A 12,276-nucleotide genomic window follows, 5' to 3' on the forward strand; every position below is an offset into this window, starting at 1 on the left:
TGACTTTAGTTGGTTTTGTTGTTGTTGAAGTCAAATCCCTGACCTACAAATTGCTGGAGCCTGTGTGTGTATTTGGGAGAAGTATGACACCATGCTTTCTCTGTTTGTTATTCCATCAGCATCTGTTCTTGGCTGTTATGTGAAGCAAGCTCTTGGGCTAGATGGACCTTCATTCTGACACAGCGTAGATGCTCTTACACTATATTCTCAGTGTCAACAAAAATAGTTGACTACTTGCTGAAAACAGAGCTAGGAACCCACTTCGTCATTTTAAAGACTCTTAGCAGTCTTTTTACTGTTCTTTTTTTTTGTGAAGAAGCTTTGGTATCTCCGTGCTTCAGAGCTAGAACTTGAATCCTAAGCAAAGCATTATCCTGGAGTCAGGCATATGCCTTCTTTCCCCAGTCTGGTTCAAAGTGTTCACTTCTGGCTCTTGACAATCACATTTTGAACATGCTCAGTAAAAACTTGGTAGGGTTTTGCACTTAGATGGTGTTGACAGCGAGCATACGCTGACAGGACTGAGCAGGACACTGCTAGTTGCAGCCTGCTCTGCCAGGCAGCACAGGAATGGAGCACAGCAGGACTGTCCGAATGGCCACTGTCTTCTGGGACTGAAGAACCGCCTGACTGGAAGGCAGAAGTGACGAACAAGTTTTTACAGGCTTTCAAGAGGGAAAATGGGTTATGATGGTAAGAAGATGAGATGTAAAACAGACATCTAGATGAATTAGGGGAAAAGTGAAATATGGCTGGCTGAATAAGAGTCTACAGAGATGTAAGGAGAAGAGAAAAGGCTTACAGCAGGGAGAGAGGAGGATGGTCTGTGATCCTAGAGAAGAATTCTCTGAGACCTGGATTTGAGCACAGGCTTCCTGTGTTCAATTCCTGTGTTCAGTTCTCAGCTGTGGAACCCACAAGGGACTTCTCCTGATATAAGTCCACACAGATGTTGACAGTCATAGACTCAATGAGAGACTAGGCTTTCACCAGAGGGGATCTGGAGAAGTCATTAACTCCACCTTTCTATCCCAAGACCAAGTTAATCACATCACCCCAAGCTATAGTATCTTATCGTTGATACTGAAGTTTTGTCCAATGTCTAATCTAAATCTTCCAAGCTGTTTGGTTTATGCTTCTTTATGTTTTATTCTTCCTGATCTTTCCATCAAGAACATATTTCCTTATTCTTTGCAACTGCTTTTTAATTGAAGACTATTAACCTTCCTTCTTCTCAGTTGTTACTTCTTCAGCACACCACCCCACCCCAACCTCCCCACACACACATTTCTTGCAATCTTCCCTCATCTTTTCTGGACTTCTGTCCATTTTTGCTGATGTCTACTGGCCTCTTGCCAACTAGTTCATATCCTTCTTGAAGTGCAGTGCACTAAACAGGACAGAGTCTTCCGGGTGAATCTTTAACAGTGAAGATCAGCCCACATGGACCCTTTCAGTAGTCTTTAAGACCCTTTAGACATCTCAGTGTGAGGGTTTGGCCATTCATGTTCAGCTTGTTCCTCCATAGTCCCTGATTTTTTCTATTGTGAACTGGTACCTAGACAGTTATGCAAGTACAGATGGGTATTTCTGTGTAAGCATGGTATTTTGCACTATTGCATTCCATCCATTTTAGATGACTTCTCTAAATATCTCAAGATCATTTTAAATTCTGATCTTTTAGCATCTATGACATCTGCAGTCCTTTCTTGCTCCATCTGCAGGCTTAATAATCATACTTTATATTCCATCTTCTGTGCCTTCAATTAAAACATCAAATAAAACTTGATATGGAACCAAGGCCTGCAAATTTCCTTGCAAAACACATGTATTTTGATAGATTATGATGGAATTACCCTATGGATACAATTATACAACTAGACTTGACTTCCTACTTCTTCCCACAGCAGTTTCATTTACATCACAGTTCACTAGCCTGTTCATGAGGATACTATAGGAAGTACTGTTAAAAGTCTTGCAAAAAAATAAAGAAAATAGATACATTCAAGCTATATGACATCTGTGGCCATTACTTCACTCTCCCTTTAAGAGTCCTAGAGTGAAGTTGATGAAGCTCAGGCAACTGGAAAACATCTGAGCTGGTTACTCTCTAAGCAGGTTTTGCATATTTTAGGCTGAAATTTTACCCCCTTTTTGTGGTAATAATTGCACTGTCTGCTTACTGTTGGCCTTTTTAGTAAAGATTGGTGAAAAAAGGGAAAAAATAAGGACATTAAACTCTTCGGCTTCCTTAATGTCCTCTGCTGATAGCACCCCCCCACCTTTGAGTAGTGCTCCAAACTTCCCTTGTTTTTCTCTTACAACCTTACCTGTAAAAATTCTTTCACTTTTGGTAAGATTTGCTAATTGTAGCTTGTGCATTTTGTCTTTACTAACTGTATACACCCCTCCAACCCCGCCATGAATGGAGTATTGTGCTGGGTTCTCAATCAGCTGACCCAGTTTCTACTTTGCAGATGTATCTCTCTTAAGTTTGCAGTCAATTAAAAGCTTGTGAATTAGTTGACTTCTGCTGAATTTCCTTACTTTTCTCTAAAATGGCAAAGGTTGCATTTGGTTTCTTATTAGCATTTCTTGAAGGAACTGACAGCTTTCCCTAATTGTTGTTTCCCTTAGATTTGCCTCTTACGAGATCTTCCCCACCCATTCTCTGAATTTATTGACATCTTTCTTCTTGAAATCTAGTGCTGTCAGTCACTCAGCTGGATCAAGTGGCAGAAGTTGACACTACGTTTGCTGCAGTACTGATTTCTTCTAAAATGTCATATCTAGCAGTAGCCTTTGAGTCATGTGTTACACTGCCCTCTACCTACGTGTAAAACTGCCACTCAGCTGAGGAAGGTAGTGACAATTACAGTATGTATTAGCCCTTATGATTTAGGCTGCTGTTCAGAATTTAGTATGAAGATGGGAAGAAAAACGTAACTTTAGAGAAACCTTCTGCAAGGCATTAATAACTGCCCTGCCCTTATAATGGATCTCATTCAACATGGACAGAGGATATGTGCTAATGAAGCATTTAAAACACAACTTCCTTGTGATAATAAATAATCCCGACTAAGGTATGCAATGATCCTTGCCCTAATTAGTTTACTAAAATTTTACAACATTATGCAGCTGTTTCATGGTGCAGTGAGCAGACAGTGAGACCATAATGGGGAAGAGGAAGTAAAACGCAACCAGTTTCACCTTAAGCAAAAATGGCTGGGCAGACCACACTGGATCTATGCCTTGTAAGAACAGTGACAGATGCTCTTATTGACATCTAATGCAAAATCAGTAAGACTTCAGGTCCCACTAAAACCTTCTAGTATTCTTTAATGTTGGTTGAGACCACTGTAGGTACCTCATGGACCCTCTCATAGGTCAACGAAAGATGGTCAAGAAGTCAGACCAAACCTGGTGCTTGTATTAGAAAGTCTTATTGTTACACAATTATTTTCACTGACAACATTACAATGCAGGTTTCATTACTATCATATCAAGCTGATTTGGATTCCCTAAACAATGAAAATTAAATACCAGGAACCAGTCCCAGCTATGGTCAATTTTTATGACAGGTGTAAACTTATAAAAAAGTGGGCATCGTACAGGCAACATGGTGTTAGAAGACAGAGGAGCAAGCCTCACCTATACTCATAGTGGTGATGGTTTGGAGAAACCCAGGTTGTTGAATCACTCCAAGTTACATACCACAGGGAACCACTGTGCAGTGTCAATACGCTATCTAGTGGCTGTACTGATTATAACATTATTCCTGAATTACTGTCCTGCTTGTGAATTACTGTATTAAAAAATACTTTAGATGAAAACAGGATTTGTAAGTCAGTAACCATTCCTTAATGAATCTAAGACAATTTGAGGTTACATGTGATTATTATTATTAATAGTAATAATAATAATAAAAAAGACAGTACAGTCTGCATGAATACGCAGACAAAACTGATACTGGGAAGTTCTAGGCAGTCATGCTTGCCATTAACAGCATTCTGATTGGCACTGGACAAACAGTTAGGATTTTTCTCTTTCACAATGTTCTAGATTGACTAATAAAAAACATTGCTCAGTTTAGGAGTGCTTCAAGAACAAGTTGAAGTATTTTCTTTAGCTGCTGGATTATGTAATATTTTGAGAGGTAAAAGCAGATAATCTAGATACTTTAAATTGAGTACCTAGTATACAGAAATTCAAGGCCAGATGTATTCTCCTCTAGTGGGGAAAACTAATTCCCATCCCTTGAGATCATAGATTAGGAAGAGGTGAAGATCACGTACAACAGCATTCCCGTTTTCTGTTTCTCTCAGGGATGACTTACCTTCAGTAAATCATACACCCCTTCTGCTTTGTTATTTAACTCATCTGTGAAAATGAAATAGTGCTGTTCTACCGAAGCTAGAACATCTTTATAGTTGATGAGTACTTCCATTGTAAAGGCTGTATTTTCTGTATTTTATACATATGAACCAGAAAATACCATATACATATATGTGTTTGTGTGTATGTGTGTGTGTGTATATATATATGTGTGTGTATATATATATATGTGTGTATATATATGTATGATCTGTACCGGCATATTTAGGGTACCACATGAGCTACAACTAGCATAAAAATTTTAGTTATATTCAAAAAAGTCTGACTCACCCTCATCCTCAGCAATTTTGCACTTTCCTACTTAATAGCTGAGAAAGGTCCGTAAACAGCTGTTAAACCATTTATCTTTAAGAGCACTTTATTAAGTATGTGTATTCATTTTAGGAGGCTGAGTAAAGATGTAATGATGCAGGCTTCAGCTTGGGTAGCATTTCTTGAACTGTTCTTTCTAGGAAAGCAGAATTTTGTTTTGATCATTCTTCAAGTATCATGAAATCAAAGGCGCCAATTTTGTTTGCAGTTTTTGGTAAATAATTTTCTGTTTATGTATACTTCTGAACTGTTAAAAACAAGTTTAAAATAGTCGGTAAACAATGTCCACAGTACCTGCATTTATCATAATTATTTCTGATATAAAGCTTCTAAGGTGCAGTTAACAAACATGTATATAAATACAGCATACGCATATAAATGTGCCTCACAGGTGATTGCTGGACTAAGTTTACAGACTATGCTTGATAAGAAAACCATGATTTCTTCTTGAGAAGTACATAGAAGTCAGTTCCCTTGGTCTTGCTCTTTCATCCCAAATAAATCCAAAACTCAGCTTATGCAATAAGCCTGTAAGAGTTGGCAGGTCTACAGGCAACCTGCTTAAAGTGCGCAAAGCTGAGGAGCTTAACCTCTCCTCTCCTCCCTGCAAGCTTTTTCTATACTTTCTTCTGATTCAACATTCACTCCAGATTAATTACCCTCAAAAAGATACTTAAAAAATGCTTTCACTGAAAGAACTTTCTTTTAAGACAACTGCTAGTAACAGAGACAGGCCTAAAAATACATCAGAAAGTTAGGTACATTTCTCACTAGGACTTCAGCCCTGCCTGTCTAGCTCCAGAGTACACGAACCCCAACTTACTTTTAACGCTTGTACAATCAGTACAACCCTGGCCACAAAGGTATCAAAATAAATATTTCGTACAAAAAAATGTCTGACACTTGGGATTTGCTGCACAAAATTTAAACAGAGGAAATAATTTCTTTTACAAATGTGTTTCTCTTATATAAGAATAATTTTGTACAGAAAATAGCTCTTTATACATTTTACAGAAATATGCTAACATTTAGATTCTCTATTAATGGGTAACGATTGAAAGCAATTTAAGATTTCAGTTATGTTTTAGAGTCACCAAACATCAATAACACAGCAATACATCACTTCTCTAATATCCTTAAACTGCTTGACTTACCAAGTATTAAGTAAGTCAAGGCAGTGAAAACATTCTTAGAACCATGTTAATTTGCAGACGCTCAAGTATCTTGAAAATTAGCTATGAAATACCTCCTGAAAGTAACACCGTAATTTAAGTGTCGAGGAATATTAACTTAAACCTTAACAAGGCAGCATAACTTGCCGGGTAATACTGTAAAAACCAAATTGAACACAAGCTTTAATATTAACTGGTTTACTGTTAACATGACCTTCAAAACGAGATAGCAGAAGCTACTCTGGTAAATGCTATACAGCATTAATACAATGTATAAATGTAATAAAAATACTTTGATTTTCTTAAGAAAACACCATGGAAGGTAGAGAAAAAAAAATCAGTAAATTAAGACATAAAAATTAAATCTGTGAAGGACAAGAAGAAATTGAAAAACATGTGTGTGTATATATATATTTATACGTAAAATGTAAGGGTATGGTAGGAAGTACATATATTTAAAAACACTCAATTTCTTCAAAGACTGTGTTAAAGTCCATATGGTATCATGTGGACCTCAAACAGAAACCACATTCAAATGCTTCTCCTCTACAATTGCTCTTTCAAGCACCTGTACTTTTATGCAATTTTCCTTTGAAATTAGTGGGAAGGTAAGGACATTTATCCTTGAAATACAACTACATGCAGTAATATTTTCTTGCTTTCTAGGTATTTTTAAAGTTTAAATAGAAAATGTAAGCAAACAGGTACTATTTAACCCAATGACAGAGAAACGGAAATTAGATTGTATATGATCTATTTAGTATTCATACACAGCTACTTAAGAGTTTGCCAGCTGCACTCTATATGAGTACTGCTGACACTTCCATGTTTCAAGATTCAAATGTGTAGCTACATTTAGTCAAACACGGCTCTCTCTGAGTTAGCCAGTTTCTTAACACATACAACTTTCAAATAACTTCAGCTGGAACTGATACACCTCTCCTTCTCACAGCACAGAGGTTGATACGAGACAGTAATGAATCACATTATACTGGTTCACATTTCCACGCAGTTAGAAGGAGAAACAAGCCCCCTGCAAAACCTTATTCCAGTGATTTTGCAAATTCTGCATAGTCAATGTATCCATCATTGTTCTTATCATCATCTCTTAATACATCGTCTATTAGACTAATCAGCTCTTCTTCTTTCATTGCCTGGGTATGCTCACCACCTTCCTACAAAAACAAACCACATTGAACAGTTTAGCAGTGTTTCTCATCTAGTGCCATGTATGACAGATTACTAACAACTGATTTTCTGTTAAGGTATTTGTGCTTGCTGCCTAACTTGGCACCAAGTTTCATGCCGTCATTTACACCAATATATAAGCAACTTTTACCAGGTGCAAGTTATGAAGTCCAAGTTCTCTGGACTTCAGAACAAGCACCCTGTATGCAGTTAATATTCTTAGCCAGAAGTTCTAAAAGATGAATAGCAGAGTGTACAATGGTGGATAATAATCTAACATATCTACTCTTAATTTAGATCTTGATGTAGTATAGCCACTACAGTTTCTACAGAGTACAGAAACATCTTCCTGTGTGTCAGAACTTGCAAAATGCAGAGTTTGACAGTAACAGAGTAGTGAAAAATGCAGCACTGAAGCTTAAAGTCAGTAGAATTCTTAGTAACACCCCTTATGAGCAAAAGGGAATAGAAAGAGGTGCCTTTGCACAAGAAACAGCCAATCATTATTATGTCCTCAGCTAGCTATTTTTTGCCACAGGTGTACACAAAAAGTTATGCTATTCTAAATTGTAACTTCCAGAAGGTCAGCATGAGATAATGTGTTAGTATTGTCTCCCTAATGATTGTATCTTCCTACTGTGCCCTTAAATGTTCCTAGCTGGAAAGAGAATTTGTGTTTAAGAAAAAGCAGACCGTGACTGGTTCTTCTAATACTAATACTGTGTAAGAGGTCTCTTACAGGTGGTGTATCCACAGCGGTGACAGTTTGGAGTGGAAAACAGCAGCCTCAGAACCTCGAACAGCAACATATCACATGCTATTTCTATAAACCCTCATGAGCATTATTATCCCATCTTGGGTAATTTCCCTTTCTCCCTATCCCTGCATACCAAAGTATCCCCTCCGTCAAATCATTTTCACTCTACAGTCCTTCATCACTCGGAAGTTCAAACTGCAATGGAGTCTTCCTGAAAACTGCAATGTGACATGAAAAGCTGTGATAAATCTAGCACATTTATAAGTTAAGCCAAAACTACCAGGGGGAAAAATAGAGATTATTTTCAGGCAAAACTGTAACTGCACTGAAGATGTGTTGTAACTGTTCTGTTCTACTGTAAGCTGCTTTTAGAGAGTCAGAACTGTTTCCAAGCACACATGCCGTCACAAAATTCCACCTACCTCTTTGTGGACATGTGATATAGCAGTAGCAAGCTCTAGCCCATCTAACAAATTATTGCCATCATAATCGTGCATTTTGAAGTAATGAAGCTGTAACTCTTGTGGAGACATCTCAGATTCTGGTTTCTCAATAACCCCTTCCAAATGTTCCATGATGTGGCTAAGAAAAAAAAAAAAAAGAAACCCCACAATATATCCATCAGTTAATATTTAATGCTCTGTTTACATCAAATTTAGTCTCTGATGAGACAGTCAAGTACACAGAAAATACTGTATCTCTAAAAGCACCCTGGACAACTAGGGCAACAGAAAGCTACAGTTTTATACTGTGATGAAGGGAACACAGAGGTTGTTTGTTACAGGTGCTGCAGTGGCCTCTAATACCCTAGATAGATACTTCTATTTTTTCTGGCCTGCTTAGCAGGTTATCAAAACAACTGAAGGATTGCTCAAAATCTCCTTTTGGCTGTCTTCCAAAGCACAAGAATGGGAAGATCTTTCCCAGTCAAACATGAAGTATTCTAGTGTATTTTATTTGCTGCTACCACTGTTTTGTCTGTATGAGGCAGCAAATGAGAAGAAAACTCTTACTCTACCTGTTCAGAATACGATTTACCTAAAGTATGCTGATCTAGGTAAGCAGAATTCCTGTAAGAAGTTTTTTATAGTATGAGTAGGGCTAAAGGCTCCAGGGAGACCTTTTGAGGTCTAGTATCTCTACAGCTTTATCGAGCAAGCATGTCTCATATCTGACTCTAGCTAGTCATACAACACCTTGAGAAAACAGGGTGTCCTAGGCTTAAGTCCAACTCATGTAACAAGACTTAAGAGATAAGCAAATAATTAAGAAGTAAAGTTTAAGTTTTTAGAACATGGAATACATACTCTTTATCTTGTACCAAGTTCTTATCAAGGCGAATATTTGCATGTTGACTCTCTCCTACGTGTTCCTCAGCTAGGGCAGAGATGAGGAATGTGGCCAGAAAGCAGAACAGCAAACATATTCTAAAAATCCTCTGGGTGGTCATGATCTCCTACAAAAATGAAAACATTTCCCCCCCACCCCCCCCAAAAAAAAACCACAGATGAAAAATTCAATCTATTTTCAGCAAATTTACAGAGTGCTTAGAAATAATCCCACTACGTCACAGACAGAAGAGATGATGTTGCTTTATTTCAAGCACTCAGCAAGCAGAAAACCAGAGAGCTCAACTAACGAATTTCTACGAAGGTCTTTAATTCAAGGAAATAGGCGGCAGTTTTCAGAGAATGACGTTTTTTTCATGCAGCGAACGCGCGCCCTTTAGCCCTGCTGAGGGCTTCATGCAGCTTCCAGACACCAACCGCGCAGCCCCGCGCAGCCCCGCCCCACGGCCACGGGAGCAAAGGCCGCTTACAGGGCCGAAGGGGCCGCACGCAATTAGCAGCTCTACGAAGCCCGCGCGGCGTGGAACTTTTAAAAACGCGGCGGCCGTGGCAGCCCTCGCTTCGCCGGCAAGCGAAGCGCTAAAGCGGGGCGAGCGGGGGGAGTTCCGAGTGTCGGGGCCGGCCTTCTCCCGTTGCTCTCCCACCTGCGGCCGGTTCGGCGCGGAGCGGTGCCGGGGAGCCCTGACAGCGGGCACTGCGCCCGCCCCACCCCCCCCCCCCGCTCCACCCTCGGCTGCTGGGGCTACGCACCCTCCGGATGGCGATGGCGGGTGGCTGTGGCTGTGGCTGCCGCCGCCGCCGCCGCCGCGGGGTCCCGGTCCCGGTGACGGGCAGGTGGAGCCGGGCCCGGGGCGGGGCGGCCACCACCAGCCCCCGCCGTCACCTCTGACCCGACGCACGCGCCCCCGCCCTTCGCCCCGCCCCTTCTTCCCGCTCATTGGCGGCGCCTCCCGGCCGAGTGGGGGCGACGTCACCGCTCCTGGAATTCCACGTGGAGGCCCTCGCGGACGGACAGGTGGAGCGCCCCGCCCCGCCTCGGGGGCGGGGCCAGAGCGGAGGGGGAGCGGCCGCCTTCCTCCTCCTCCTCCTCCTCTTCCTCATCCGCCGCCGCCTCCGCCCTTTCCCCGCCCCGCTGCTCTGCCGGGAGCCGCGGCGCCCGGTCGCCGGCACCCTCAGTGCTTTATAAACCGTTTGTTCTCTTTGCTTCCCTCCCCACCAAGCGCCGAAGGTCTCGTTGTTTTGACACCTGCCGCCCCTCAAGAGCGGCCGCCTTCGCCTCCCGAGGCGACAGCCCTGGGAGCAAGCTCCGGGCCCCCGGTTGCCCCTGTGCTGAAGTCGCGACGGGAGGGGGGCGGTGGCTGCGGGGGGGCGGCCGGAGGAAGAGGCCCCGGGGTTTTGGGTGACTCTGGAGGGGCCTCGGCGAGGAGAGCGGCCGCCCGCGCAGGGGGACGCGGCTCCCTGCCTCGGGCGTCGAGGTGGGGGCGGCCGAGGCGGCGCTGCCGTCCCGCCCCGCCCCGTCCCGCGGGGCGCCCGCAGCCGCGGTCCCGCACACGGTCCGGGCGCCGCCACTGGGGACTCCCCGCGGGCGGGGCGGGGCGGGGCGGGCCCGGCGCTAAGATGGCGGCTAAGGGCTCGCACTCACACGTGAAGCTGGAAGGGGAGATCGAGCGGTGCCGGGCGGAGGGGCAGTGGGCGCCGCTCCGGCACCTGGCCCAGCAGCTGCTGCCGCCGGCGCGGCCCCCGCGCAAAGCGGCGGCGGCGGGGGGCGCGCAGGACGCGGGTAAGCGCCGTTACCGGACCGTCCCGCGCGTGGGGCGGCGGCGGCGGGGCCGGCTTGTCGTGGGGCTGTGGGTGCCCCGTCTCCCGGGGTTGCGGGAGAGGAGTGGGGCGGTACTGCCGGGGAGGTGTATCGCCCGCTGTCCCCCGGTGGCGGGAGGGAAGGGACGCGTGGGGGAAGCGGCGGGAGCCCGGGGAACGGCGTTCAGGGAGATAACTCTGCCCTTCCTCTTCGCGTCAGCGCTTGCGAGCCCCTCGGGCTGCGAGGGGAGCCCCGCTGCTCGGGGCTGCCGGGGGGAGCGAGGGGCCCGCAGCGCTCGCCCGGCGCTTCCGTGCCTGTGGGGTGTTGCCCCCGCCTCGGGAAGCACCTGGACGCGGCGGGCGGCTGCGGCCGCTTAATTTAACCAGCTCGGCTGAGCTGCGGCCAGGCTACCGACCAAAACCTTCCGTGTTTGGAAACGCCTCTCTTCAGCTTACCGATACGTGTGATGCTGATTCCCTCTTGCCCCCTCTCCACCCTGTTCCGGATGCCTTTACATTATCTCTCCTCATTCCTGGCGGGGGCTGCTTTATTTAAAGGCTTGGGATCATCCAAATATCCTTTCCCCTGTAAGACTGGTTTCATAAATAGAAAATGTATTCTTTTTTTTTTTTTTTTTTTTTACTTGTTACACTCTTTTTAAGTGAAATAACGTGTAAGAAGTGAGGCAGCCTAACATAGCAATACAAAATTACATGTCTGTAGTCAGCAGCGGTAAGTTGCGAAGAGCACCTGATCCTAGCCACCACACTGGTACAGGAGGTTCTGCTGTTGAAGTCAGAGGAGCTATTTCTAGGAATAAACCCACTGCGTTAGAGGAGTGTTTTGAGGATGTGGCCCTGGAGTTAATTGAAGATTGCTGGGGTGCAGTAAACTTCATAGTGGGGGGAGATGTTGGTAGCTTAATACATGTTTATTTACAAGGCTTTGTACATGAGGCAGAATGAACCCTGTGTCAAGAACCACACAGCCAACTCTTGACCTTTAGTCAGGTTTCAGCAGTGCTTCCCAGGTGCAGAGATCATCATGCAGTTTGGGGGCATTAGTAGTAGTTGAAGAGTTCGTATTAGTTTGTTCCATTGTAATTAAAAGGCATAACAACAGTATGATTGCTGCAAAAACATTATTAGTTAATTTACTTCTCTGTCATCATAACTTGCTAGTTACGAAAAAGTAATGCTTTGTTATTGCTACAGAACTTTTCCAGCAAGGGACTAGCTATAGTTTTGTGTCTCTAGAAACAATAGTGTGGCTGGATTAGATTTTTAAATAGTAGTATTTTCTCTG

General features: G+C 43.7%; 2 protein-coding genes across 5 annotated transcripts in view; one reads left to right on the plus strand and one right to left on the minus strand.

The window, feature by feature from the left end:
• Positions 1-4,735: 4,735 nt before the first annotated feature.
• Positions 4,736-10,080, minus strand: MCFD2 (multiple coagulation factor deficiency 2, ER cargo receptor complex subunit). The gene is made up of 4 exons (XM_042789436.1): positions 9,924-10,080; positions 9,132-9,280; positions 8,247-8,406; positions 4,736-7,054 (listed from the first exon to the last, which is right to left on the minus strand). The coding sequence occupies exons 2-4, from the start codon at positions 9,272-9,274 to the stop codon at positions 6,923-6,925; spliced, it is 435 nt and encodes a 144-aa protein (XP_042645370.1). The 5' UTR covers positions 9,275-9,280; positions 9,924-10,080; the 3' UTR covers positions 4,736-6,922.
• A 520-nt stretch (positions 10,081-10,600) lies between these two features.
• Positions 10,601-12,276, plus strand: part of TTC7A (tetratricopeptide repeat domain 7A) — a 178,138-nt gene continuing 176,462 nt past the window's right edge. For 2 of the 4 annotated variants that reach the window (XM_032985268.2, XM_032985270.2), the window contains exon 1: positions 10,601-10,953. In XM_032985268.2, coding sequence (XP_032841159.2) covers positions 10,791-10,953 — 163 coding nt within the window. In that variant the 5' untranslated portion in view covers positions 10,601-10,790. The remainder of the gene's footprint in view (positions 10,954-12,276) is intronic. The other 2 variants (XM_032985269.2, XM_032985271.2) reach the window with 1 other exon arrangement.

This window comes from Tyto alba, unplaced genomic scaffold (assembly GCF_018691265.1).
Source record: "Tyto alba isolate M040663 unplaced genomic scaffold, T.alba_DEE_v4.0 Super-Scaffold_16, whole genome shotgun sequence".
Classification (NCBI taxonomy): Eukaryota; Metazoa; Chordata; class Aves; order Strigiformes; family Tytonidae; genus Tyto; species Tyto alba.